The 27,276-nt window shown below is 36.5% G+C and overlaps 3 protein-coding genes across 3 annotated transcripts in view; 1 reads left to right on the top strand and 2 right to left on the bottom strand.

Annotated features, from left to right (window-relative positions):
* Positions 1-10,670, bottom strand: part of LOC135693283 (uncharacterized) — a 51,736-nt gene extending 41,066 nt beyond the window's left edge. Inside the window, exons 1-12 of the mRNA XM_065211717.2 lie at positions 10,433-10,670; positions 8,097-8,422; positions 7,532-7,676; positions 6,858-7,113; positions 6,038-6,224; positions 5,484-5,597; positions 3,658-3,792; positions 3,300-3,336; positions 2,485-3,047; positions 2,096-2,167; positions 1,139-1,192; positions 282-335 (exon numbers count right to left, since the gene is read on the bottom strand). Coding sequence (XP_065067789.2) covers positions 282-335; positions 1,139-1,192; positions 2,096-2,167; positions 2,485-3,047; positions 3,300-3,336; positions 3,658-3,792; positions 5,484-5,597; positions 6,038-6,224; positions 6,858-7,113; positions 7,532-7,676; positions 8,097-8,422; positions 10,433-10,496 — 2,007 coding nt within the window. The 5' untranslated portion in view covers positions 10,497-10,670. The remainder of the gene's footprint in view (positions 1-281; positions 336-1,138; positions 1,193-2,095; positions 2,168-2,484; positions 3,048-3,299; positions 3,337-3,657; positions 3,793-5,483; positions 5,598-6,037; positions 6,225-6,857; positions 7,114-7,531; positions 7,677-8,096; positions 8,423-10,432) is intronic.
* A 2,499-nt stretch (positions 10,671-13,169) lies between these two features.
* Positions 13,170-18,299, bottom strand: LOC135693292 (beta-1,3-galactosyltransferase 1). Its single transcript, XM_065211729.2, has 2 exons — positions 17,889-18,299; positions 13,170-16,134 (listed from the first exon to the last, which is right to left on the bottom strand). Exon 2 carries the CDS (start codon positions 16,122-16,124, stop codon positions 14,919-14,921), a length of 1,206 nt encoding a protein of 401 aa, XP_065067801.2. The 5' UTR covers positions 16,125-16,134; positions 17,889-18,299; the 3' UTR covers positions 13,170-14,918.
* A 2,031-nt stretch (positions 18,300-20,330) lies between these two features.
* Positions 20,331-25,931, top strand: LOC135694254 (uncharacterized). Its single transcript, XM_065212940.2, has one exon. The coding sequence runs from the start codon at positions 20,331-20,333 to the stop codon at positions 25,929-25,931; it is 5,601 nt and encodes a 1,866-aa protein (XP_065069012.2).
* The last annotated feature ends 1,345 nt before the right edge of the window (positions 25,932-27,276 follow it).

Raw genomic sequence — 27,276 nt, 5'->3', positions numbered from 1 at the left:
CTTCAAATAATACATAAACAACTTTTTGTCTCAAATAGGCCATTTTTGTTCAGAAAAAGTGACAAATTTTGCATTAACTTCATGCAGTTCAAGCTTTCAAGCATTTCTAACCATCTGCCTTTTTGGTAAAAATTCCAAAAAATTGATACAAGGAAAGAATTTGTTGACAAGCATTGATTATGTTTCATGTCAAATTCAAGTCATTTGGCACAAAAATAAGCTTGTCTGGTACCAAATAAAGGTTTCCCGACGACGTTGAGATAACAAAGTGATCGACTTACAGGAGGGCCTGGTAGACCAACTACGCCTGGTGGACCTACTGGGCCTGGTGCACCCTGTGGAAAAAAATTCACATATCAATCCGCATTCAAGGATAATGGTGGTAGATTGTGACCGGAAAGTGAAGAAGGGATGATCCGGAAAAAGCTAAAAAGCCGGCGCCAATGGTCTGTCCCAATAGGAAATTACTTGCGATTGAGAATCTTTATCGTATAACCCTTTTCGTGTGGATCATCGATTTAAGATTCAAAGTCTCTAACTATCGTAATTATCTTTAAACTCTTCAGAAGGAATTTTCAGTAAAAACTGTTTTGCTACTGACTTTTTAGCGGGTAAGGATAACAAACTATTCATGAATCAAAATGTAAAGGTATCAATCACAGAATAAAAAAAGCAAAGGCAGCCGAATTAATTCATTTTTTATAAGAAACTAAGGTCGAGATTAGCGCTCAGGTTCTCAATTTTTGTTACTGATTTCAAGGCAAATGTTTCCTAAAGGTTTCTTAAATACCAAACACTACAGAGCTACTTCTTTGGAACGCAAAAATGTTACACAAATTAGCATGAAATTAAATACCTAATAAGTCACAAGGAGCTCTTCTTTCTAGTTATCTCAATGTCTTTTAAACAGAATATAAGTGCCTACTTGTCGAAAAGAATCATTTTCTCTCCATATTCTAAAGAAGGATTTTCTTAACTTTTTGGTTTACTTAGGAGCTCAGTTTCTTAGAGACGGTTGCTTAAAAAAGAGTTACTGGCTAGATATTTTAAGTGTAACTCAACCATGGATTCTTGCTTCATATAATATGCGTATGGGAATTAAGAAGGGGCATATTTGACAGGTAAAAAACTCTCTCACATCTTTTCCGCTGGCTCCTTTTTCACCCTTATCGCCGATTTCACCTTCTGCTCCCTACAAATCACAAAAAGACACAGGAAAAAAATAAAAATTAGCATCGATTTTTGAAAAGATTCAACGCATATTTTGTCTGCCAACGAGACCCAAAATGAAATAAACAAATAAATAAAGAATAAAAATAAATATATCATTACTAATGAAATACCAGAATAACTAAATGCTTTGAATTCAAGAATTATTAATATATAAAACTAACTTCTTGTTATGACAGATTTTTTGCTAAAAACTTTCTTTCAATGCTCAAACATTTTGTTCATAGCACAATAAAATCAATACACAGTTTATATTCGTTTTAAAATATATTGAACACAGAAAAACATTGCGAAGAGACGGGCTCGAGCTCGAAAACCTCGAAGAAAAGAGAAGAATTGATGTATACAAAGTACCATAAAAGTGTCATAATTTATAATGATTATCATAAATTTCATTATAATAATTATCATAATTTTTAGATTATCATCATAATAAAATCATTTAAAAAAAAAGCTTCGGTTTGTTTGATAATATTGATTCTTGTTTGGCCAGATAGTGCATCTCTCGTCTAAGTTTGTTTTGACACGACACAGAAAAAGCTAGTGGTGTGGGATTGTAGGGAAGGACAAAACTGTTGCCAAAAAGAATTGACAGATTTATCGAGACAACGAAACCACTATCAAAATAAAATCCATGCCATAGGATTTCCTAACATTGCCATTTATATTCAGGTAGTTTCGAGCAACACTCTTAAGCATGACGTCTCTTCTCTTGGGCTCTTCGTTTCATAGTTTCAATCTTATAATTATACTCATGGAGAGAATGTGAGCTTATATCGGTAGAAATATAGAGTACAAACGAAGATCTTTACACCATCAACCCAATAATAAGTATGATCAAAACTAGAAAAAAGCTAATACAAACCAGTTGACCTGGACTTCCAGAATACCCTTTAGGGCCAGGAGGGCCTCTTAAGTACCAATACTTCTGCTTGACCTAGAATCAAATCTTTCTTTCAGGTTTCAAATTTATATTGGAAAACAGAGACAGTTGAAAAGATTCGTTTTTACGAGATTCCTCAGCTGGAATTGAAATAGAATTATTTAAATACCATAAGCCTTTGCCAATGCCAGGTTCCCTGATGAAATAGAAAATATATTCAAAACAATGAAGATGAAATCCTCGAGAATTTGTTACTTGGAGAAATCTTTAGATGCACAGGTTTCTTGGCCCCAATAACTAAAATATTTCGGTCTAAGAATGTCACAGAAAAAAGGGTTTACTAAGAAGTGAGGAATGATAATAGAACCAACCAAAACCGTAGGTGTAAAAGGGCTGCTCTCATATGGCGTAAAAGCTGACACAGTGGATGCTGTAGTCACGTTAAATTTATTGGTTTGTGCACTGGGATCCAAGGTGGATGTCTCTTTACTTGTCATAGTTTTCAAGGTCGTTTTTGGTGCATCAGCTGTTATATCAATTAGGTCTTTCTCTTTGCTACTTTTCTCTGATAGACTCATCGTTGTAGGCTTTGGAAAGTCAGTTTCTTTACTGCTAATATGTGGTTCTGGGGTTGTTTGAGCCGTGAAAGGCTGCTTTCTCATTTCTTTACCCTCTTTTGGTTTTTCAGTTGATGTATCTGTTTTTGTAGTTGTATCAAGCAAACGTGTCCTTGTGTCTTCAGTTGTTTTTGGTTGACGGGTAGTTTGTCCAGGAACTGACTGCGTCAAGGGTTGGCTGGCAGGAGCAACGGAGGTTATCGTCATCTGAGCTCGTGTTATTGAAGCTTTGCTTGGAGTCACAGTGGTAGACAGCAATACTTTTCTCTCTACCGTTTTCTGCGTAGGCTTTTCTAATCCCTTCCCTAAAATTTCGTCTAAAAAACAGAAGTGCTGCTGTATTTGAACATGTTTAAACACTTAGAAGGAAGAAAAACGAATATAATGTCAAAGATGGTCACATGCATTTAAAGAAAATTTCGTAATAGAAGATTCACGCACCTATATTGTTTTTAAGTGGCATTGCAAAAGCAAAAGATAACAAGAATTGTATAGGGTTATTTTTTGGATAAGATACTTTTGAAAACGTTTAGATAAAATATTGCTTATGTTTAATCTACAGTACAGACCTTTGGTGGCAAGTTGGAGAATTTCGATCAATGCAGGCTGAAGAAGAGAGAAGATAATTCTATTAAAAAAGTCTTAAGTTACAGAAAACTACAAGTTTCACCCACAAGTTCTTGTCATTTTCAATTTGAAATATTACCAAAACATAATGAAACAAGATAAGTTTCATTTCATTCTTTTCAAAGGTAGAATTTATCCTATACAGCAAATATTTCCTACAACATCCTGGCTTTATCTAAACCATCTCATATTCCACCTAAGCCTAAAACAGTAGTATAATGAACAAATTATCAATCCAAAGTTTGTAGAGGAACAAAGAACACGTAACAATGTAATTTTCTTTATAAAGCATATACCAACCTGTCCTTTGAATTCTTCCATCACCAAAGGATCAATGTTGACCCTAACTTGTCCGAGTATGATTTCCAAAGGTGCTTCATTTCTCCCAATCGCTTTGGAACCACCTGCTAAATTCTTCCAATTATTCGAACCAGCCTGAAATTCACAAATTGCTACATGAGGCCCCCATCGTTCTTAACAAACTACGAGATGAATTTCAGTTTCTATGGACCCTTTCTAACTGTTTTTAGGACAATAATTCCAATAAGATTATCTAGAAACCTAAAAACAACTTTAAAAGGCCTACATCACAGCTAACTTGAAATCATAAGGATATCAGCATCATTTTTTAAATCAACGGAAATACCGCAGAAGAAAAGCTGAGGATCCCAACTAAAAAACAAAGATTTTTCTCTGTGCATTCAATCATCGATGCAGAGGAAAAGCTTCCTTTTTATTGTCTCCTGGATTCTTTATTGCAAAAATAAAAGAAAGGAGCTGGCTTCTGAAATCGAACAGAGACAGGCGAAGGAGCGGAAATGTCCACGGACTGCAAAAACAACATGGTTTTACAACAGGATTTTAAAGATACATTTCATCTTACTTGATGGTTTAGTATATGACGACTTTCGTGGATAGACGTTGCCCAGATAAGGTTTATCAGTTATGAAGAATGATAATATCAATCCGCAGGAGCAAAGGAAGGAGTTTAAAAATCACTCTGCGACACTTTGAGCAAAAGCCTACTATCTCGTTGAAATTTGGGAATTCTGGGTTGTCTCAAAGAAATTTTTGTGACCAAGACCTATTCGTTCAAACAAAAAATAATATCTCTGCAAAATAAATGCAGGTCAACGACCCTTGTCTTTGTAGGTCTAGTGCTCTACCGCTGAGCTATCGGGTCGTGCTTTCAAGCCAACACCCAAGGCCGAGTCATTCACCCGCACTGCCCCTCTCTTTTACCAGATACACAGGGGAGCCATCGCAGCTCCATCACAAAGTGCAGAGGACCTGAAGAGTGAGAGAAGACTACCCACACCAGGAGGGTCATCGCAGCCCCACCACTGGATAGGGTTGAAGAGAAAGTTTACAGGCAACAGAAATTACTAAGAACTCTCAGTACCAAAAGAAGTAGAAACGTTAGAAGACATGTCAAAGTAAAGGGGTTCGGATCACCCATTCCCCCTCCACCCTAGATCTGCCCTCTGGAACCAAATACATATTTGGTGGCAATACCCACCACACACAAAACATGAATATGAGAGAATTCAATAGAACATCCCTTGGAACACACATTTAAGTATGACTTTTGGATATTATCCATACTAATCTAGATAAACAAAATACTTTCTGTTCTATTTCTAATCAAAAGAATATGATAACAGCCACACGGTAGATGTTTATCATTCGGTTTGTCCACGCCACCATGAAATAACCAAAGTTGCGTAAATCATACCGAATTGTCTAGTAATTAAAACCTAGTTTATATACAAATATGTAACGTGATATATAAAAGGTAACATCTGAAACGTGCTGTGGAGAAAAAGGGTCATTTTATATCAGGGTATAACCATCTGGTAACCGCAGAATAATTTCTTTTGAACAATAGGTGAATGTTCTGTTTCACTACAAGAGACATCTCTAGACAAAGTTCTCGAGCCTTTGGAGGGTTCTCACAACCCAGTTTAAATGCATAGCAGTAACAACTGGGAGCTCGCAATAGCGCAGCGCTGGGTTAACTTGGCAAAATTCGAGAATTTGGTTGAGCAAGTTAAAACTGGGGTTTACAGCAAACAAAAGTTTTCAAAGCAAGCACTGGCCTAAAAGTTGGATAGCAAAATACTTGCCGTCTGTGCTGCCTTGGGCACGCCTTGCGGCAAGAAACAACCATGGAGAAACCTATCACATGTTTTGGTACTCTCCGTAGGCTTTGACAAGAGAATTGCATTGCAGATGAATGCCTGAAATAAAGAAAGAGCACTCTACAAGATCACAGCATTTCAATAACTTTTGGGTGTACGCATTCTCTATAAACTTATAAATATGATGTCATGTTATTTTGCAGGGTTCATTAGTTTCGGATTTTTTCTTGACAAATAAACTCTACGGAAAGCATTTTACAATATACTGAAGCACAGTTTCATGCAACACCTTTCAGAGTCGTCAGATGATGCTTAAAAGGTGAGCAGAGATTTACGTCCACGCTTCATACACTGGCGGGGCTAGACGATGAAATAAATCTGTTCGTTTCAAACGATCTTTGGTATTTCGAGCAATTTTGGAATAATTAAGGATCAAAGAGGTATCAGGCCTTTCATTCTTATCTGCATGCTATACTTGAAAGAAACTAACTGGACTCTTTAGGTCTAACCAAACAAATAAAGTTGAGATAAAATAATACCTTTGTCTTGCGAAAAAACCAGAATCGTTGAGGCGGGGGATCCATGGTATCATATTTTAATAACTGCCTTCCTGCATCGACGCAGTTTATAAAAAGATGAATTGTGTTAACAGATTTAGTCAAAATCAGCTGATGCCATTTTCCAGGAAGAAGAGTCAACCGGAAGTTGACAGCTTTGTTGTAGTACCTGAAGGATAATCATCAACAAAAATTAGCAGTGCTCCTCCACAACATCAAAACTAAATTCAAAAAGTCTAAATCAAACAGCTTGGGTTCAAGACATGGAACGATTTCTTTTCTTTGTACAGAGCTCATTCTTAAAAATTTTTCTTAACTGACTAATAGCTTCCTCACTCTGTAGTTTAAATCATAATATACCATCTAATTGAATAAAATAGAATGTGGATTTAGTTTAATAGAATAGATTGTGGTTCCTTTTATTTACTTTGTGATTGTAACTGTAAAAACGATGTAAGTGACTTTTTTACGCATAAGTATCGCTGTACATGGTAGGCCCCTGACGACAAGGACCGAATGAGACTGAATGTAACTGAATCGAATCGAACAATGCTGCGCTGAATATAAAAGAGCTTACTTAATTCAACGAGTGTAAAAAATTACAAGCAGCTGTGACGTATCTAGAAGGGCCATACACGATGAAAAAGGAGTAAGGCACTGTGATATCAGTTTCAAAGATAATGAGGTATAGGATGAAATTGAGCTTTTAATTGGTTGATAATAACGAGAGAAGTCAGAAACCTCGTACGATTGATTCCAACTTCATGCTTGAAAAAGCCCGAACAGAATAAGATATATCTACCTAAAACGAACAAATGTTGCTCCAATAGAAACAGAAAGAACAATGGTTCCTTTTTTGTCATCTGGCTGTTTTATAGCAAACACGACTTTGGGAACCAGAGGAAACGAATCCAACCAAAGAACCAACTGCAAAGAAAACTTTCTTCCAAAATCGTCCTCTGAAAACTCGTGAAACAGATTCTGAAATGATTCAGTTATGTTGTTATGGTTACTTTTTTCTTTGTCCACCAAAGGTCCACGTAAGGTTAAACTTTCTCCTGCAAAGATAATACATAAATGCAATGCCTTATAATTTGGTGGCTTTACTGCAGGCCATTTGTACTTTGTGCCTACCAATGATGGTGCCAGGGGAAGGAAATAGGGGACTAAACCAGAGGTCCTCACGATTTGTGTAAATACGACAAGAGAATAAATTGTTGTGGTGGGGTTTGGGGGATTGTTGTATGTTTTGGTAATTGCTAGAAACTTACTGTAGTGGGTATAATTTAAGAATAAAGTTACTAACATGACTTTCATTGAAGTTCCAGCAAAGCCAGAATGTAAAATTTCACTAATTGTCATTGTAACACTCTAAAAAGGCATACCCTTGTACAAAAAGAGTGAGTGGTTCTGAAGGACATTGTCCAAAGCAAAATCTCCCACCCTTAGACATCTGGTGCCAACAACACTGCTTACCTTTCAGTTTGCAGCCAAAGATTTGCAGTTTGAGAAACACAGAACCAGGCTTGGTAATGATAGGCCGAAACTGGACATATCGTGCTAAAGCTGGATTTGCTAGCTTGATTGGATCAACACCGGCTGCTGAGTCAGAAAACTTCGTCTAAAATTGAACCCAAATAAACAAAATATTATCTTCTGGACAACAGAGATAAAAACGAACAAAATTTGCAAAGGATACACACCTATGTAGGCTTGGATTTTTAGGGCACTTGCCCTCAGTTTTGTGCATTCATACAATATGGAATAGTGACAGTGATTATGGGGGGAAGGGTGGTTGAGTTAACATGTGTAGTACAGATATAAAAGTTCCCTTTCTGTCAGGAAATTTGCCTTGCTTGCACCCCCTCCTGCCATCACAAAGCTCAATTTTTGCTACTAACACTTTCCTAAATACACTAACTTTTGAAAAAACAAGTTGTTTGAACATATTAACAGCACAATGTCTTAACAGTTATCTTAAAAAATCTTTGTCCATTTCATGATGCTGTGTGAATAGAAAACAGATTATTTGATATCATACCGCATTATCAGTTCCCTCTTTATATTCCATCCAATTCTCAGGTTTTATTGCTGTCATCATAACAAAGTGCTCTGGAGTTCCAAGTTTAACACTCCCATACATAGGCTGCAGCACTTGAACGGCTGTCAGCATGTACAAATCAAGAAGATCAACTTTGACATACTCTTTACTGGGAATGTCATCTAGACTATGTCTCTTGGGACCCCATGGAAATATTGAGTTTGTTGCAGCAACATAAAACCCACTAAAACGTGCTCCTGTTCTTGACATGAAAACAGAAGACTCTGTGTAGTTCATGTTAGGTAACAGGATAGGCTTGTTGCAACCTGAAAATTTGGAATCAAAATATGACAACCATTCTTTCACAGAGATCATTCGCATAAAATTGAGCTTGAACTGTGAAATTTCTATGCAAAGAATAGATTGAAATAGCTAAGAATCAAAATTATTATCTCAGGGTTTAGCGTAGAGAAAAAAACACCAAAACAAACCCAAGGTTTAATTACAAATCTTAACAAACAACAAAGTATTTTGCTGATCATACACAGTACAGGTAATTGGGCAGAGCAAAAGCAGATTTTCAAAGAAAAAATTGTTAAGAATTGCCATTAAATTTACCACAAAAGCTATAGAATATTTCAAATTAACAACGGTTAAGATTTGTACACTCAAAAATCTGGAAAATTTTTTTGCTCTAGGACAAATTTCATCATTCCATTGACAGATGTCTTTTTTCTCAACTTAAGAATCTTTAGTTATGTATATTAAGATTTAAATATGAATGAATGAATTTATGTTCTGCTTCAGCTATGATGTTTTGCCAAAACTGCAGAATTTCAGAGACAAGACCCAATTTCTCGTGATCAAAGCAGGGCCCCCGCCATGGATTTCAAAGTGGAGGGGAGCTAAAAAATAGAATAATTTTCCTGAAAATGTTGCCCACCATGGTTGGGCGACGAATAAAATTTCAGTTTCCAGAGTCTCCAGAATGGTCTCTAAATCGATTTCTGAAGATAATTTTCACTAGAAATTTCCATTTTACTAAATGTGAAATGTTGTGAAAAATGCAAATTGTCTAAGAGAATTTTGGTTATCCCTCGAATGTAATAACAAGGAAAGTGGTCTGTCATCTGTAGACACTTCAGCAGATTCAAGCTTGAAGGTGGACAGGCCAGACCAAAGCATGAGAAAACTAAGGCTACGTGTAAGAATGTGGTAACATATGAATAAACAGTGTGTTGATAGTAGAAATATACAGGCGGTTAATGTCATAGATTCAATAAAACAAGGGGTTTTAACAAATGGTGACTGCTAGCAGCTGTATAGCCACAGAGTTGAAATAACAAACCATCATCAAAAGTACAGGGATGGAATTCAACAGCAATAAACTTACAGGTTCAATTCAATTGCCATTCAAATAAATGGTTTTGTAAAAAGATTTTTTTGAAATGTTTGAACAAAATTTTGGCATTTGTATGATCACTGCATGATCTATATCCTAAATAATATCCTACTATTATGTGCAAGAGCAATGCTGTATATTCCTATACCTCTTTGACGTAGGTATGTATACACAATAAAAATTATTCTTTCTGCAAGCGCATGGAAACTTAAATAAAGGCCAATTCAGAATTTACAATTATCAAAGAACAATCAAATGCTAAACAAATCCTTTTTAAGTGTGTAATCTGATTATAAATCGATGAAAAGAGTGTCTATGTCTGTGCAAATTGAGAATGATGCAACTGTAAACATAGCTTAGCCAGATTACGGATCGAAGAAACTTTACTCCTTAGAGTCATACCGCTAGTATTTCAGGTTTCAAATAAAATCTCCCTGGGTCAAGCGAGATAAAACTGGAAAAATATCCGATCTCAATGAAAGGCTGAATCAAGAAACTATGATTTCATGCTTTTGTCTGGAAGTGAAAAAAAATAATAAATAATAGGCCACAATAGAGATAAGAGATGCAGCTCAAACCAAACTTCGTCTCAATATAATTTAGCCTACAATTCGATGTCGATTGAAAAGACACCAGTTCAATTTTAAGAAAAATTCTTAATGTTACACATTCAATGCAAGACTTTATTTAAGCCATTTTGAGCGTGTTCGGGGACGGGGGCGTCCCTATTCCGGTTACTCCCCAATTGAGTGTTATGGTATTTAACGAAACTTTAGGTCATGCAAGCAAAGCGAAACAACACTTTCAATCTATTTACTGCATACCTTCCTTAAACATTGCAAAAATTATAGTATTACGATGACTCAATAAAGGATGCGTAGGCAAACTGAAAATGCTTTAACTGTTAAGGCGAAAATTGTAAAACAGTAAATACCTTGACCATCGACTGGCCGCAGTAGAGCCGTCCAGAAAATGAGCAAGAAAAGTACGCTAGCCATACTTGATCCGATGAGGCTGCTTGTGTGGGTTCTATAAGAACAGCATACTTCGAGTCTCCTACTGTGTGAGCTCGTTGCGAAGCTTATATCCTTGAAAGCCACTAATCAAAAAATTATTTTAAAAATTGCAAAAACCAAAAAGCCCTTAGGCCTGGTCTCGTTTCCGCAACATTTCAAATTGAGGCAAAAGGGCGCGAAAGATGTGGTCAAAAACCGCAGCCGAGAAACCATTTAGCCATAAACAATTTTAAATAATGTCTATGCGAAACAGCATTCCTTCGGGGACAAATTCGTCACGGAAACTGCTTCTTTTCTTCTTTAAGTTTCGAAAGATCTTGAAATTAATAAAGAGGCTCAATATTTTTGGGTGGATTTCAAAAAGCTGTCAATAACATTTCGGAACATATTTAAATAATGTAAAACATTTTAATTTAAAGATTAAATCAGAGAATAAAGATTTTCAAAAATATTCAAGCAAAATGCTTCACTAAACTTACATGCATTCTGGTGTTAGTTTTTTTGCCTCAATAATGAAAGTTTTTATGTTTATTAGCAGCGTTAATCTTCGATAACTTTTGATTTCTTCTTCAAGCAAAAGGTGGCGAAAGTTATACAACATTGCAATAGTTTTAAGAAAAGCTATATAAAGTGAGAGTTATTCGCTGCTATTCAAAATTTTATTGTTAAAGACCAAACCATAGATGATTTTACTTAAATTCAATTTCTAAGAAACTTTTATTCAAAAGATAGAAGAAAATTTTTAAGAAGGCTAATAAAGCCAGTGCTCCGGACCCCTAACTTGAAAGTAGACCTCCAGACTTCTACTTTCCAGTTAGGGTTCTGGAACACAGGCGAGGGGGCGTTAAATCGAAACATTATGGTATGATTACTCAGGTTAGCGTATAATGTCAGAAAACGTAACAATGAAAACAAATTGACGAAATTACAAAAGTAGGATGGCACAGATTTGGGGTGATTTTCACGAGGAATAATCATTGGTTTGGATAAGACAAGAATAATGGTCGATGGAAGAGCCACTTTACACATATGCCAAATCGCTTAGTCGTGCTCGTAATTTGTTAAACTCGACTAAGCGATTTGGCATATGCGTATAGTGGCTCTCCCATCGACCACTCTGATTTTCTTTTGCATAGAGAACATTTCCAAGCACAAGAATAATGGTTAGAGCTATTCTACCAGCAATAACATATGGTGTTGAAACATGGACACTAGCATAAATTGGCAGTGGCACAAATAAGCAGTGGCGGGAATTCATTTTTCAAGTGGGGGGGGGAGCGTCTTTTTATGCATCTCGATTCTTCGAGGGAAACCTCTCACATGTGATCAGGGGAACCGCGGAAGGGATTCAGCCCCCTTAATGACCACATGTATGGTTTGACCTGTTCTATTTTGGCAATCCTTTACTATACTGTATTTTGTGTGTGAACAATTTTCTATCAGTCTTTTTGGGTCGTGCAGGGGTGTCACCAAAGGGGGTGCGGTACCCCCCAACACTTTTTCCGTCGGCACATTAAGGACTTTTGTCGGGTAAAGGATGCAGTTTTTGTACTCTTCCTGTAAACTTTTTGCAACAATTGTAACGTATTAACACTTCTGTAGTAGTTGAACTTTCAAAGTGTGGCACGAAAGTATGAACTTTGAAAGAGAAATGCATAAAAGCAGCATATAAGAGTATTTATATTTTAACCACACCCGTACAGGGTGAGACAAGCCCTATTTTGTCGGCAAAAGCCACTTCCTTACTCCTCCCAAAAAGATTCCTTCGCTCCTGAGTCGGTGAATACATATAACCACTTTTTACTTTTTAGGACGGCACCCCTGATTACATATCGTAATATTCTAGGGAGTTGAGATATTACGAGGAAATAGTGAGTCATGTTTGACTGACTTATCTACGACAATTAATTACACCATGTTACGCTCTGGTGCAAAAGGTTTCTTTTTGGAATCCGTTGTCCTATGCTTTATCTGTTCTGTTATCACGAAATAATTCTCAATGGATATTCCTTACTAGTTTTATCAATATTTGATTGACATGCGTTATGCATTGCATGTTTTAATTCAGAATTGTGAACTTGACGATTCAACATCAAAACGTTTATAAAATTAGAAAGGTACATGGACTTTCTTCATTTTAGTATGAATACTGCTCCCAAGAAAACGCTGCCCTTACAGAGCTGGGGCTAAAAGCTCCAAATTTGTTGAAAATTTCATTTATAAGCCGTCTAAAATTTATCTTCCGTTTTTCCCCCGCCCTGCACAACGCTGTTTAACAGTTATAGATATGGACAAAAACAAAATTTATTAGCTAGGATAGCAACAATGCCAGATTGGAAAAAAAGATGTCTTAAGAGTGAAAGTTAAATCCTAGAAAAAATTGTACTGCTTTGGTTTGAAATAGATAACCCCAAAAGTCAAACGCTTGACAATAGGTTTGGCCGAGGGGCAAATCACTCTAAGAAAATCTCGTACACCTTTAATGAAAATCCTACTGTTTTATACCAAAATCTCCACAAATCTTTTTGTTTTAGGCAAAATCTTGTACGCTATTTGCAAGAGTGAATCGCCCCTTGGGTTTGGCAACTAATAATCCATTGTTGAGCCACATAATATTGTAGTTGATCATCAAGGAACAAAAGATAACTTATCAAGTTACAAAAGCCATAGTCAGTTTACAGGATTCTTGTTGACAGGGTTACCAATATAAAACACACAAAGATTTGTAACTGGAAAACGTTAAAGTAATTCTAATTCACACAACACATCAACAACCAAAATATATCAGTTTTGCTAATTCAACAATATTTCTGTGAAGCACATCATCAACTGTTTTGCCAAAAAGGGCATCCTTATCCTTATGCAGGTTTACAAAGCCAGGGGGTAGTTCCAAAATATATCTATTGTGACGAGGTTTGAGTAAGGGCTTGGAGCATTGAAATGTAAGTTCTGTGAGTTCATACTGGGTCCACTCATATTCTAGTAACTAGATGGCTAAAAGTTCCATCTGAAGATTCTTTCAACATAGTGTTTAAAATCTTGAGTGGTCCCATTTTCCCTCTAGGCATTGACCCATCTGGGTTTTAAACAGGGTGAACCCTTGGTCAAATATGGGGGGGGCAAGCCTATTGTTTTGATAAGATGATGTCACATTTTCCCATTGTTTTTGAACAAATGAACATTGTCCTCAAAGACATTGGGGGGTGGCAACTACCCCCCTCACACCCTGGTACTCGCCACTGGTTTTAAACAGATCCTATGGGGGTGTTGGTTCTTAAGGTATTTTAGCTCCTACATAAAACACCTCAGTTCATAATCCTGTAAAACGCAAATGGAAACACTGAAACTTGCTAGGAGAATTACTAATGGCAAGACAGTTTAGATATGAATTACTTATATTCAATCAGTTGAAATTTTAAGGTTGGACTAAATTTTGCTCACATGTAGTTAACATGTTAAATATATATTATTAACACACTTTAAACAACACAAATTATAACTACACATATATACTTCAAGGAACAAGTGATTGAGCTTGTAATTGACAGAAAAAGTTCAAAATTATATAGCTCATATTGAAATCATTATTAGACTGATATTGGTACATGCAACAAATTTTAACCTCATAATTTAATACAGTAATTTAAACAGCATAAGACAGAGATACAGAAACATCAGATAAATTTTAATTCATCAGAAAACAAAAACGATCAGATAAATTTCATCTCCTGGATTCTAGATTGGAGACAAAATCTAACAGAAAGACTGCATGACTAACATGAAGTTTTTCATAAGGTTAATTTAAATTAACATTTATAAGTCACACATATTTTTTAGATATGTATGTTATACTGGGCCCACCCTTGTTATACTGTTCAATGTATGAGCTATCATCTACAGGACTTCAAGTTGCTGACCAAGCCATTCCTTTTGGAATTTTCTTAAACAATTCCCTTTCAATCTCCATAAAATCCTATTGCTATAAAAAGTAAATGATATTTCACAACATCTCTTATGGTTCAATTTCTTTGGATATTAGGAAAGGAGAACTAGTTGTGAAAAGCAAAGTTGCATAAAAACTTTTTGTTGTGTTAAATTTCAAACAATATTGAAGGACTGTTGAGTCCTTCAAGAAATCACAATATTGAAGGACTGTGAAAGAAATCACAAAAATATCTTTCATATGCGCTTTAAGTCATGTCTATACATAAATTTAAATATCTTTGATCACTTACCTAACATCAAGAATGACTGCATAGGGCATTTTACTGCAAACTTTTGAAATTTTTATTTCTTAAACATGAGTCTTCAGAGCCCTGATTATTTTCAAACTATAATAACTAAGATTTCTGGTTACCTTGTAGGCTAGTAACTATTATTAATCATATCTGGAAATTTATATTTTCAACATAATAAATTTCTTGCTTTGAAAACTGCAACAGCAAAGAACACCACAAGTAGTAAACATATCAGCGGGTACAAATTAAGATGCAAACACATCCAGACAGGTAATGAGTCTCCCAGAGTCATGGCTCTGTGGACACTGTGAATTCTTGTAGCATCTAACCCATCACCAACACCCACCAACCAAGAAAAATCACATAAATGCAGATAGTCTAGGAAAACTGGGAGATGTTGAAACTGCACAATCTTTTCAAGTTTGAATGGAGATACACCAAGTTTATTAAGCGTGATTCCAAGATATGCATCATCAATATTGAAAGGTTTAAGATGTGCGAATGCTCCCACAACTGAAGACAGCAAGCTGCCAGACAAAACAATCATTGATCCTTTGCAATACAATGGATAGTATCTTTCTTCATAGTCAATTTTATGGACATAATGTCTATGCAAAGGGTCTCTTACAACCTTGCCAGTATAGGTTGTTCCACCATAAATTGGGGTTGAGAACCCTGGTCCAGTAGCTATGTATTCAGCTAGCCTTGGTAAATTAATGTAAACATCATCATCAGATTTAATGAGGTATTTCATATCAAAATGTGATGTAAATTGCATTGCTGATCTTAGTTTCCATGTGATGTTTCTATAATTCTCTTTGACACCAACAATTATTAAATCTTTATAAACTGTGGCCTCTTTCTTCATTCTGGCATCCTCCGTTTTATTGCCAGTTTCTCCAACAAAAAAGAATACTTTACACTTATAATAATCCTTTACAAATTCACTTCCTTTGGCAATAGAATGCGCCAAACTTTGATTTTTTAATGCCTCTTCTAACTGGTTATCATGGCAGTTTCCCCAAGTCTTGCGAATGGCTTCTCTTCTATCCCTGTTTTTCTGACTTCCCGCTGAAGATGAAATCAGTACCAGGAACAAAAGTTTATCATTGGTAATATCAGGTTTCACAACAATTTTGTTGAAATGGTAAATACCAGGTTGCTTGAAAGATTCCGGTACAGCAACAGCTTGAACATCAATGTTTCCAAAAGTTCTTTTAGTATGAATTCTGTTACGTTTCCATAAAAACAATGAATACAACAAGAAAGCTAATGAAAACAGCAAAAAGATCTTTAATATTTGTCTGTGGTGACAATGAAAAGTCTTTGTTGAGCAGTCCCTCCACAGTTTAATGATACTGTTTAAGAACATTGCTTTTATTCTAAAAGAAAGCATAAGAGCATGTATCAAAAACAGAAAGCAACAAGACCAGTGTCTAAATTCAATAGGAATCTATCAAGATTATCAAATATCTTTATAGATATATATGTATCAATTTACAACTGTTATACATAATTAGTCTCTACATATACCTTATCATACATTTTGAGCTCTGAAGGCCCAGAAAAATTGCTAAAAAATTGTGTGCATAAATATAGGAATGTTTCTTTTGTTTTAACCACCAGTGTCAAACTTAGCATAAAGAATTAAGTTCCTAATTTAAAAACAATAAATTTAAAGTAGATAGATTTAAAAAAACCCCTGGAAAAAAGAGGATTTTTTGCTTCAAAAATCAAAAGTACTCACTCCTAATGGCCTAAACTACCCAAACACAGAACTTAGACACCCATAGGTTAACAGTAACTCATTAAAGATTCTAAAGAATTGCAGTTGAGATGGGGAATAATTGACCCTTTTGTTTCTGTTTTCTTGTTTGTAAACTATACCTCAGCTAGGGACAGCAGATATATATTTATGCTATTACTATAATTTAACAAGTTTCATCTGTAACAGAATCATATAGTTTTAGTAAAACTAGTGCTGATATGGTAATTCAACTGTTTACTTATAACATTTTTCTTAACTGTTTACTGTTTAAACAGATGAATAAAAAATATTTTGTTCTAGTTTTTCTGACACTTCTATTCATCCCTCTGAATTCTTTACAGATCTTTTCCTGTAGCACCAAGTTGTAAAAAAAGAAACTTGACTTCCGAAGGTAAAACAGCACCCTACTCAATGTATACATAATATTATGAAATGAATTACATATTAATCACTTATATATTAGAAACAGGTGTTTTGGTTTTGGTTGGTTTCTAGAGAAAGAAACATATCATATATTTCTATTATGTTATATTAAGGGTGTCTTTTGCAACAAAATGAGTTATGTCATAAATGGCTGCATAAGGCTCTGTTGAAAATTGCACTGAATTTAGCTCATTTAATAAATTTAATATTAAAACACTCATTTCTAACTTTATTTTTATCTTACTTAATTGATTAAATGTTGTAACACTTTTATTTGAATTACGTAGTGATGACTCAACAGGGGTCTTTGAAAAGGGTCGGTGGGTTCAAAATCTTTAAATATAAATTGTTAAAAATGTTTTGTGTAAAAGATAAAACTGACTGCTTTTGTTCAAAAGGGATGGAAATCTAGTGATAATAGAGTATCATCTTGTACCGAAGTGTTTAACAAAGAACTCGTCTACAATTGCTTACACAAAAGGCGCATGAAATCGCACCTGTGGTATGAACATGGTGACTGACAATGAGAATCCCTTTTTTAGGCCTGAACGAAGGACGGTGAATGAAGTTCCATGGAACTGAGCCACATGAAAAGGGGCATCCTAAACTGCTTACAACACGACGCCTTGTTTTAACTAAAAAAACTTTAGCAGATTTCAACAGGTTTTCTTTTCGTCATAAAATATCAACCTTTTCTTCAATTTGACGTTGAAGATTTTCAACAAATGACTTCTTCTATAGCCTATTCGGTCTTTCTTGCACACAACTTGATAAAACAACTCGAATAATAAAGCATCAATGCAACACGTTTCATTTTTTAATACAAACAACGCTGGACAGCAGGTGTAGCTTCATCAAGTGCAACATAACACTTTTTCTTAGCCCTACTCCACTACTCATCTAATCTTCAATACGGAAGTAACCAAACCCAATGATGTCACTTACTTGCAAGCATTCCAAAGGCTTTGATATGTTCCTGTTACGAATCAGATTTCATATAAATAGGTTATCAATTCTTCAGGAAACAGCGTTTTATATCTCTTCATAATTCTCATCCTCCCCAAGCAACGCAAATCGCAACAGTTCAAACCAGGCCTATTCAGGCTGCGTGTGGTTGTTGCTGTAAGCTCCTTCGCAATATTATATTGAAGGATGAGTTCATCCACTGATGTATTGTTTGAGAAATTTCTGACGTTATTGGAAAATGCAAATTTGCACTCTACTTTTTATTCCTACTTTTAAAACATATACAAATATAAATCTATATTCTTCTGCCTTCTATCTCCGCGCTGGCTGGCAGTTCTGTTGTGTATCAAAACTTGCATCACGTGTCAAAGGAAAGCTTGTTGCTTTGCCCCATTGTTTAATCAAAATCCTGTTTCTTTTTCCTGTTTTTATTGTCAGCGTCCCAGATCAAGGAACCAATTGTAATCTTCTTCTTGATAAACAAACAATCGCATCATCATTAGCTAAGTATATATAATTCCAAAAAGCAGGTTGTTGTTTATTCCAAGAAAAGCAATACGATACAGCAAGAAAAGATGGTTTGATAAGAAAATATACGAAAACGATTTTTACTGAAAATTCTTCTAGCACACAACGAACTTTCCTTTAAAAGTATATTTTTTTCAAATTATTGATTTTGAATCAACGCACTAGTTTGATTTGGCAGGAATGCGGGTATAATCCCTGCCAAAAGTCCTTGTTTACCAAGAAGTGGTGATGGTTCGTGTTGCTAACTGTATGATGCGGGTGTTCTGGCAACAGCACAGTCTTGAGTCTCTAAAACAACAAATCCCGTTTTCACATTTAACTGCAAATATGTTTTGTAAAATTGTGTATTCACGAACAAATAAAATGGTGGTAATGGGTAAACACGCAAAGTTAAGCAGGTTGTTATATGTCTGGCGTTTCTGTGGAATTCACACCACACCAACACAGTAGGTAGGGGGTACCAGGTATCCATTCTTTTCTGTGGAATTCACACCACACCACCACAGTAGGTAGGGGGTACCAGGTTTCCATGCCGAATCACGCAATCCGCGTAAAATAAATGCAAATCGCGCTTTCACGGTACTGGAAATTTAATTTCACGATCACGCCCCCTAGAAGGTCTCTGAATTTTTCAATAACTATCTAATAGTAGTAACTTTTTGTTGGCAGAGCTATCGGCATTGAAATCTCTGAATAATTGAGACATTTACCTGGTCTGGTACCGGAAACCAAGACTTTCTGCCCTGAATCGTCTGCGTTTTGTTTACACCTCAATGGAAACACTTCCTCGAGATGCTTACGATCGTCAGCAGTCGTGGATCAGGAACGTCGGGATAATTTAACTGAACTGTGATGTTTAGCATTCAAAATTCTAGTAGTTAGGAGTTCTATGGTCATCAAATTTAATCAGATTAAAAGTCTGCATTTTTCATCTATAAACGTTCTGCATTTTTCACATTTCAACCAAAAAATTCTGCATTTTCACTCGAACCTAAAGCTACAGTATATTCCTTTTATGAAAGTGAAGACCTGGCATAACGTGCATCCTGTAGATAGATTTCTATTTTATTAAGTTTGCATGTGCATTTTCTTCCGTTTTGCATTGATCTACAAGGAAGTGCATCTTTCACATGTTTATTTTTTAAACAGCCTCAAAGTCTTTTTCCACGAACACAGTGCAAGCAATAAGTTTGTTGGGGCCCAGACCCTCCTTGTTATCTTCGTAAGATCCATCATGTATCGTAGGCATCATGTAGCGTTATAATTTGAATGTTGATTTAATATTTGATTTAAAACAGTACTAGCTTACATGTTTTGATTCTCCATACCCAATAAGGACATACATATGGTAAATGTCAATCGACAAGTAACAGTGATCATGATCATGTATGTTGACTGTTAAGAATTTTTTACTTTACAAGGATATTTTTAAGGAATTGTGAGATTTAAGGAATTTTTTAAGGAATTGCAAGATTCAAGCAATTTTTAGAGTATCAACTTTTTTTCCAAAAGTTCAAAATATTTTCAATGTTTGCTTTTTCAGATGTGTAATGTAACAGCGAAGATTGTTAGAATTATGAAGCGTACCCCCGTGCGCCGAAATTATATCATGCCTTTAATTAGATTTGAGAGTAACCACGTGTGAATATCCAAACAGTGAGCATCGTGCTAAGGACTCGTCATGGAGGTTTCATGAGGGTAGACGAGAGAGTCATAGTTTAGGAAAGAAAAGTGTAACCGTATTCTCTAAGTATTATATATAAGAAGTTGTTTTGTTGTGTTATCAAAAAATCGTCAAAATTCAATTCTTGCCCTCTTTATCGTGAAATCCTGAAATAATGGAAGCTTACAACACAATGGCGCCCAACAGTGTGGGCAAGAATCTCGTTTAATATGGTCGAAGAATTCGAAAGACTGAAAGCGACACGAGGAGCACACAGATCGGTTGTGACACGCCTCGAAAAGGAAGCAGAAGCCATCATTGTGAGCAATGAATGGAACAAAGAGCGCAAGGCACGGCTCGAAGTGATCGGAAAATTGTTAGAAAGCAAAACTGAGTTGTTGCAAACGTTGGATAATGAAATCGTTGGAAAAATAGACGTACAGGGATTGGAAGCTGACATTTTACAATCAAATGAAATCGAACTTGGCATAAAATTCGTCGTTAGTAAAATTAAGAGTTGCATTTTAGAAAGAGAACCTTCAACCGTCATTGAAATTTCGCAGGAAATTTATCCCAGGCCTGATGAGGAAGGAGAGGGAGAAACAGAGCCCGCAACGTCAGGGGCCGAAAGGCCTGAGCCGTTGCCCGCTTTTAGCTCCCCCTCCCGATCTTTCAGGAACATCGTAGCAAAGCCGAAATTGCCAAAGCTAAACTTACAGCGTTTTAATGGAGATATCGTCAAATTCACAAGTTTTTGGGAGTCATTCGAGAGCACAGTACATCAAAATGAGGATCTGGCGAACATAGACAAGTTCAACTATTTGAACTCACTTTTAGAAGGGCCAGCGGCTAGAGCCATTCAAGGGCTCCCAGTCACTGAGGCAAATTATGAATCGGCTGTAAAGTTGCTTCAAGAAAGGTTTGGCAATAAGCAGAAAATAATTAGTTCGCACATGGAAGAATTACTTAAACTACAAACGTGTTCGACAGACAGGGCTAATCAACTTCGTACCATCTATGATCGCATCAACGTTCACGTAAGAAGTCTCGAGGCATTAGGAATCACATCAGAGCACTATGGGAGTCTCCTCATTCCTATTATCATGTCGAGAATACCTGCTGAGATAAGTTTGCAGATCGCAAGACAAGTGTCAAAGGACGTTTGGTCAATACGTGAAGTGATGGAAGTTATCAAACAGGAAGTTGATGCGCGTGAAATGAGCGAAAATATAAATGTCAAGGATCAAAGGACACCACCTGTGCAGAAAACAAGGCCACCTTTTCAAGGAACTGCGTCATCCTTTCATGTCAAAGGTCAAAATCCGATACAATGCGTGTTTTGTGAAGGAAAACATTACACTGCTGAGTGCACAATTGTCACCGACTTGAAAGTTCGAAAGGAACGATTGTACAAGTCAGGACGTTGCTTCATTTGCTTAAGCACGAGACACTTGGCGAGAAATTGTGACAGAAAACGAAGCTGCAGAAATTGCGGAGGATCCCATCACCAGTCGATTTGCGATGGAGGAAAAGGAGCAAGAAAGGACCGAAGAAACAGTGATATACCTGAGAACCATGACACAAGAACAGTGACTGCCACAACACAAGGAAATGTTAAATCGAACGTTTTGCTGCAAATGGCACGAACGAACGCTTATGTGGAGCCTAGAAACCAGGTACCAGTTAGAATATTGTTAGACTTAGGTAGTCAGCGCAGTTACATTACCAATGAGTTGAAGGATAAGCTAGGGTTAACGCCTATTTCTACAGAGGTATTAAGTCTCAATACGTTTGGGACTAATAGTTATCAGAAGCATAAGTGTGACCTAGTTAAGTTCAAGTTAGAAACACAAGATAAACCTGTAGAAATAACAGCCTTAAGCCATCCTACCATTTGCTCTCCATGTGCATCTCCCATTAACGTTGATTGTTATCCACATTTACAAGGGTTATATCTTGCGGACAATAAGTCATTCAATAACGTCAGTGATTGTGTATCGATATTAATTGGAGCCGATTATTATCATAGTGTTGTGAAGGGTGAAGTTATCAAGGGGGATTCGGGTCCGGTAGCCGTTAGCAGTGAATTTGGGTGGCTTTTATCTGGACCCATAACTTCACCAGGGGACTCCAACCCTAGCGGAAGTTTAAATAGCATTACAAATCTCGTAATTGCAGGTGATGATCATTTTAGTTCTCCTAATGAGGAGATTATCGAATCGTTTAAAGAAATTTGGGGGTGCGGCATTGATAAACCCGTCGTTAGACATGAACCGTCATTCGAAGAGTCTTGCAACATTAAAAATAACGGAGAGCGTTATGAGGTAAATCTGCCTTGGAGACATGACATCGTTGAGCCTGTTTTCGATAGTAAATATACGTTATGCCTTAATCGTTTGGTTGCTTCACAGGAACGTTTTAAAAGGGATCCAGAACTTTTTCGCAAGTACAATGAAATCTTTCAAGAGCAGCTTAACAACGGTATTATAGAAAGGGTCCCAGCTGAGCTAGAAAACAAGGAAGATGTAGAATTTTTACCACATCACGGAGTAGTTCGGGCAGACCGTGAGACTACTAAGCTTAGAATAGTTTACGATGGTAGTGCAAAATCATCATCAAATCATTTATCACTAAATGAACGTCTCATGAACGGGCCTAATTATCTTCCTTATTTGTTGGATGTATTACTTCGATTTAGGTGTCATTCATATGCTCTTACAGCAGACATAGAAAAGGCCTTCTTACAAGTGGAAATTAGAGAAAGTGATCGTGATAAATTGCGTTTTTTATGGTTTAGTGACATTGAGTCAGATAAACCGTCCGTAATCCAGTTTCGATTTTGTCGTCTTCCATTTGGGTTACGCCCTTCTCCAAGCATCCTTGGCGCTACAATAAGGAAACATTTGGAAGGGTACGTTGCACGTTTTCCAAAAACTGTAGAAGTTTTAGGCCGTTTGTTTGTGGACGATTTATCGTGCAGTACCAAAACATCGGACAGCGCCTTGGATATTGCTCGCACGTCTAAAACAATATTGGCTGAAGGGGCTTTTAATTTGCGGAAATTTAATTCTAACTCGGCAGAATTGCGAAAACAACTAACAGTTGAGTTAGAATGTGAGAGTAATTCCAAATCCAAGACGACAATGGGCAAAGAAATAGAACAGAATGAAACTCAATTACAAGAGGAAGATTCTTCGTTTGCCAACACAATGGTAGGTATTCATACTACTAATAAGATTTTAGGCATAAATTGGGACAATGATTCTGACGAATTGTATTTCCAGTTTAATGATGTTATTTCTTACGGAAAAAGTTTGCCTGTAACAAAACGTTCACTTTTGAAGTTATGTGCAAAATTGTTTGATCCATTAGGTGCACTTAGTCCATTCATCGTGCGAATGAAGGTAGCCTTTCAAACACTTTGTTTAGAAGGAATAAACTGGGATGAAGGTTTGCAGGGGGGTGCACGTTTTCAGTTTTATTCCTTCCTAAGGGAGCTAGAAAGCCTATCCTCAGTTCGTATTCCCAGGTGCTATTTTAACAAGACAGAAATAAGTAATATAGAATTACATGGATTTTCTGATGCTAGCGAACAAGCTTACGGTTGTGTAATTTATATCAGGATAGAGTATGAAGACGGTACTCTGGTAACTCGTTTTGTAACATCTAAGGCAAAGGTAGCACCCTTGTCACGTCAAACAATTCCAAGGCTGGAATTAATGGGTGCTCATTTATTAGCTCAACACATTAGTAACGTGAAGGAAGTCCTTTCAGAGGAGTTGGGTATGAACTCCTTCACTACAACATTATGGGTGGATTCGTACACGGTTTTGTGCTGGATTTGTAACAATAAACCGTGGAAACAATTCGTAAGAAATAGGGTACAACAAATAAATCGTTTAACTGATAAGAGTCAATGGCGTCATTGTCCAGGAGTCCAAAATCCGGCTGATTTACCCTCCCGGGGGTTGGGCGGGAAGGACCTTGCCCAGAATCGTCTTTGGTGGGAGGGACCAGAATTTTTAAAATTACCCGCTAGTGAATGGCCAGATAATATGGTAAACAATTGCAGTGAAGAATACGAAGCGTATCGTGAAGTCGTAAAAAACCCACCAGAAGTAACCTACACGCTTGCAGTCAAAGGGTCGAATAATGATATACACGTCGGAAAGGTTCTAGAAATGAATCGATTCAGTAATAAAGCTAGACTTTTGAGAGTAGTTGCATATGTCTTAAGATTCATTTCGAATATTCGTAAATCAATCAAAGGACTTGAAAATTCTACGGATGAGCTTACGGTTGAAGAAATAATTGAGGCAGAAAAATTAGTTATTCGTTCCGTTCAAGAGGAGGTATTTGTTGATGAAATATCGTATCTTAAGCATGCTCCAGCCAGAAAACAGGTTAGGCCTCCTACTCTTGTGTCCCAATTCAATCTATTTATAGATAAAGATGGTATAGTAAGAGCTAAATCGCGTTTAAAACATGCCTCATTATCGTTGGACACTGTACAACCAATTTTATTACCTACTAGACACTGGTATTCTACCTTAATCGTAAAGGAGTATCACGAGAAAGTCTTTCACAATGGGGTGAGAGAAACATTATGTGCTTTAAGGAGTAGGTATTGGATACTCCGGGGGAGAGAGGTCGTTAAGCGTTTACTTAAAACATGTATCCTCTGTAGAAGGCTTGAAGGCCTTCCGTACAGTACTATTCCGTGTTTAGATCTCCCTAAGTATAGAGTCGATGATGGTCCACCGTTTTCAAACATAGGCTTAGATTTTGCTGGGCCATTATACGTGTCGCAAAATAAGTCTAAGCAACAGTCAAAAATGTACATTTGCTTGTTTACATGCTTGTCCACCAGAGCAGTACATCTTGAATTAGTGGAGAGCCTAGATGTTGATACGTTTTTTAAGGCATTCAGACGCTTTAGTGCCAGGAGAGGCTTGCCTAGAAGGATACTATCTGACAATGCTAAGACATTTCAAGCAGCCTCGAAGGAAGTTAAGAAAATTCTTCTTTCTAAGGTTGTACGAGCTCAGCTTGCAGGGAAGGGCGTTGTTTGGCAGTTTATCGCCCAAAGAGCCGCGTTCTGGGGAGGTGTATGGGAAAGGATGGTGAGGTCCGTCAAGCGTTGTCTTAGGAAAATAATAGGCAGAGCCTCACTTACATTCGACGAAATTAGTACTAATTTGGTAGAGGTTGAATCGGTAATCAACTCAAGGCCTATCACATATGTGTACGACGATACCGATGGTATATCATATGCGTTAACTCCGTCACACCTTATTTATGGTCGACGTATTTTAGATGATCCTAATGACAGTTTGTTCGAAATTGTAAGTACACAAGAATCTTTAACTCGGAGAGCAAAATATCACCGAAAAATACTTAATGATTTTTCAAGGCGTTGGAAGGAGGAATATTTGTCGAGTTTGCGTGAAATCGTTAGTTCTAAGAAGTTAGACGTAAAGCCACAAGTCTCTGTAGGTGATATTGTTGTCTTATATGATGAGCAGTCGAAGCGTAATTTTTGGAAAATCTGTAAGGTAGAAGACCTCATAATCGGTAATGATAAGAATGTCCGTGCTGCCAAGGTCAAGGTCCCAAATAGGAAGGGTACATCTATTTTAACCAGGTCGTTAAAACATCTTATCCCGCTAGAAGTTCAACTTAGTGAATGTAGTTCAGAAAATAAAACTGATAGTACTAGGTTAGAAACTGTACCAGACAAAGACCAAGCAGAGATTAGTGTATCTAGTAGAAAGGCAAAAAGAAACGCTGCTATAATCGGAGAAATTAGAAGAAGAGACGATTGTTATTAATTATTGGAAATTCATTATAATGCTATTGTTCTGTTTTGTTGAAATTAATTATATCTTGTTGAATTACAAGTATTCAACCGGGGGAGTGTGTTAGAATTATGAAGCGTACCCCCGTGCGCCGAAATTATATCATGCCTTTAATTAGATTTGAGAGTAACCACGTGTGAATATCCAAACAGTGAGCATCGTGCTAAGGACTCGTCATGGAGGTTTCATGAGGGTAGACGAGAGAGTCATAGTTTAGGAAAGAAAAGTGTAACCGTATTCTCTAAGTATTATATATAAGAAGTTGTTTTGTTGTGTTATCAAAAAATCGTCAAAATTCAATTCTTGCCCTCTTTATCGTGAAATCCTGAAATAATGGAAGCTTACAACAAAGATATAGCGTCTTATGCGTTAGCAACGAAAAAGTTGCGGTAGAATTGTCTTAATGACGACCCAAGAGGTTGTCGGTTGTTGATTTTCTTTTATCTGAAGGTTGCAATTATAGAGTCGTTGGCGCTTATAGGTGATGATGATCTATCACCGATTCTAAAGGAAACACGTGTTTTTGAATAACTTTTTCCGTATTTTTGTGTAAGTCAGATCGTTTCTTTGGGCTTAAAACTTCATTTCGAGTTGATCTATCGTCACGATGAAGCGAAATTGTTTTGACGGTAAAAGTGCAGCTTTAGCAACAGGAAAGAGAAAAAGATACTAGCAGAAATTTCGGAATACGTGGCTAGAGGATCCCCTTTTCAAGTTTTATAATTTATGATGATTATTTTACTGTTTCAACACCTTAGCATTCAAACGGCCATTTAAAGCATAAAATGAATGAATTGTTCATTGATCGTTAAAAATTTGTAGTTGCATACATACAGTCATAGCAAGACCAATCTTTGGGATAAAAGTAACAAGGAAATATTCAAAGAAAATAGAATTCCGGTTTAAGGAATTTTAAGGAATTTTGAAAAATTTCAGCCTCGCTTTAAGGAAATTTAAATTTGAATAGTGGAAGCACTGAGTTAAGGAGTTAAGTTGGTTGGAGTTAGAGTTGAAGTAAGAATTTTGATCGGCGAATATGTAAAATGAAACATTTATGGATTTGAAACTAAACGGTTTATTCAAAATGGTTAATTTTCTCTGAATCTGCATCCTACACTTCGTCCATCATTAAATTTTAAGATAGGGGCACCGCTAGAAATAGTGTTCCCAACAAAGTTTGCTAATGTCACAGAATGGTCTTGCTACTAGAAAAGCCTGTCAAATGAGGGTTAGAGTCGAGAAAAGTATTTATCTTCCCTATGGATAAAACCTTTGCTCTACAAAAGTCAACTTTTGAAGAACAAGAAAACAAGACTGA

This window comes from Rhopilema esculentum, chromosome 11 (genome assembly GCF_057945365.1).
Source record: "Rhopilema esculentum isolate cy_ngs chromosome 11, ASM5794536v1, whole genome shotgun sequence".
NCBI lineage: Eukaryota > Metazoa > Cnidaria > Scyphozoa > Rhizostomeae > Rhizostomatidae > Rhopilema > Rhopilema esculentum.
Note: the sequence above shows the minus strand (reverse complement) of the source record. Positions and strands in the feature narration are given on the sequence as shown.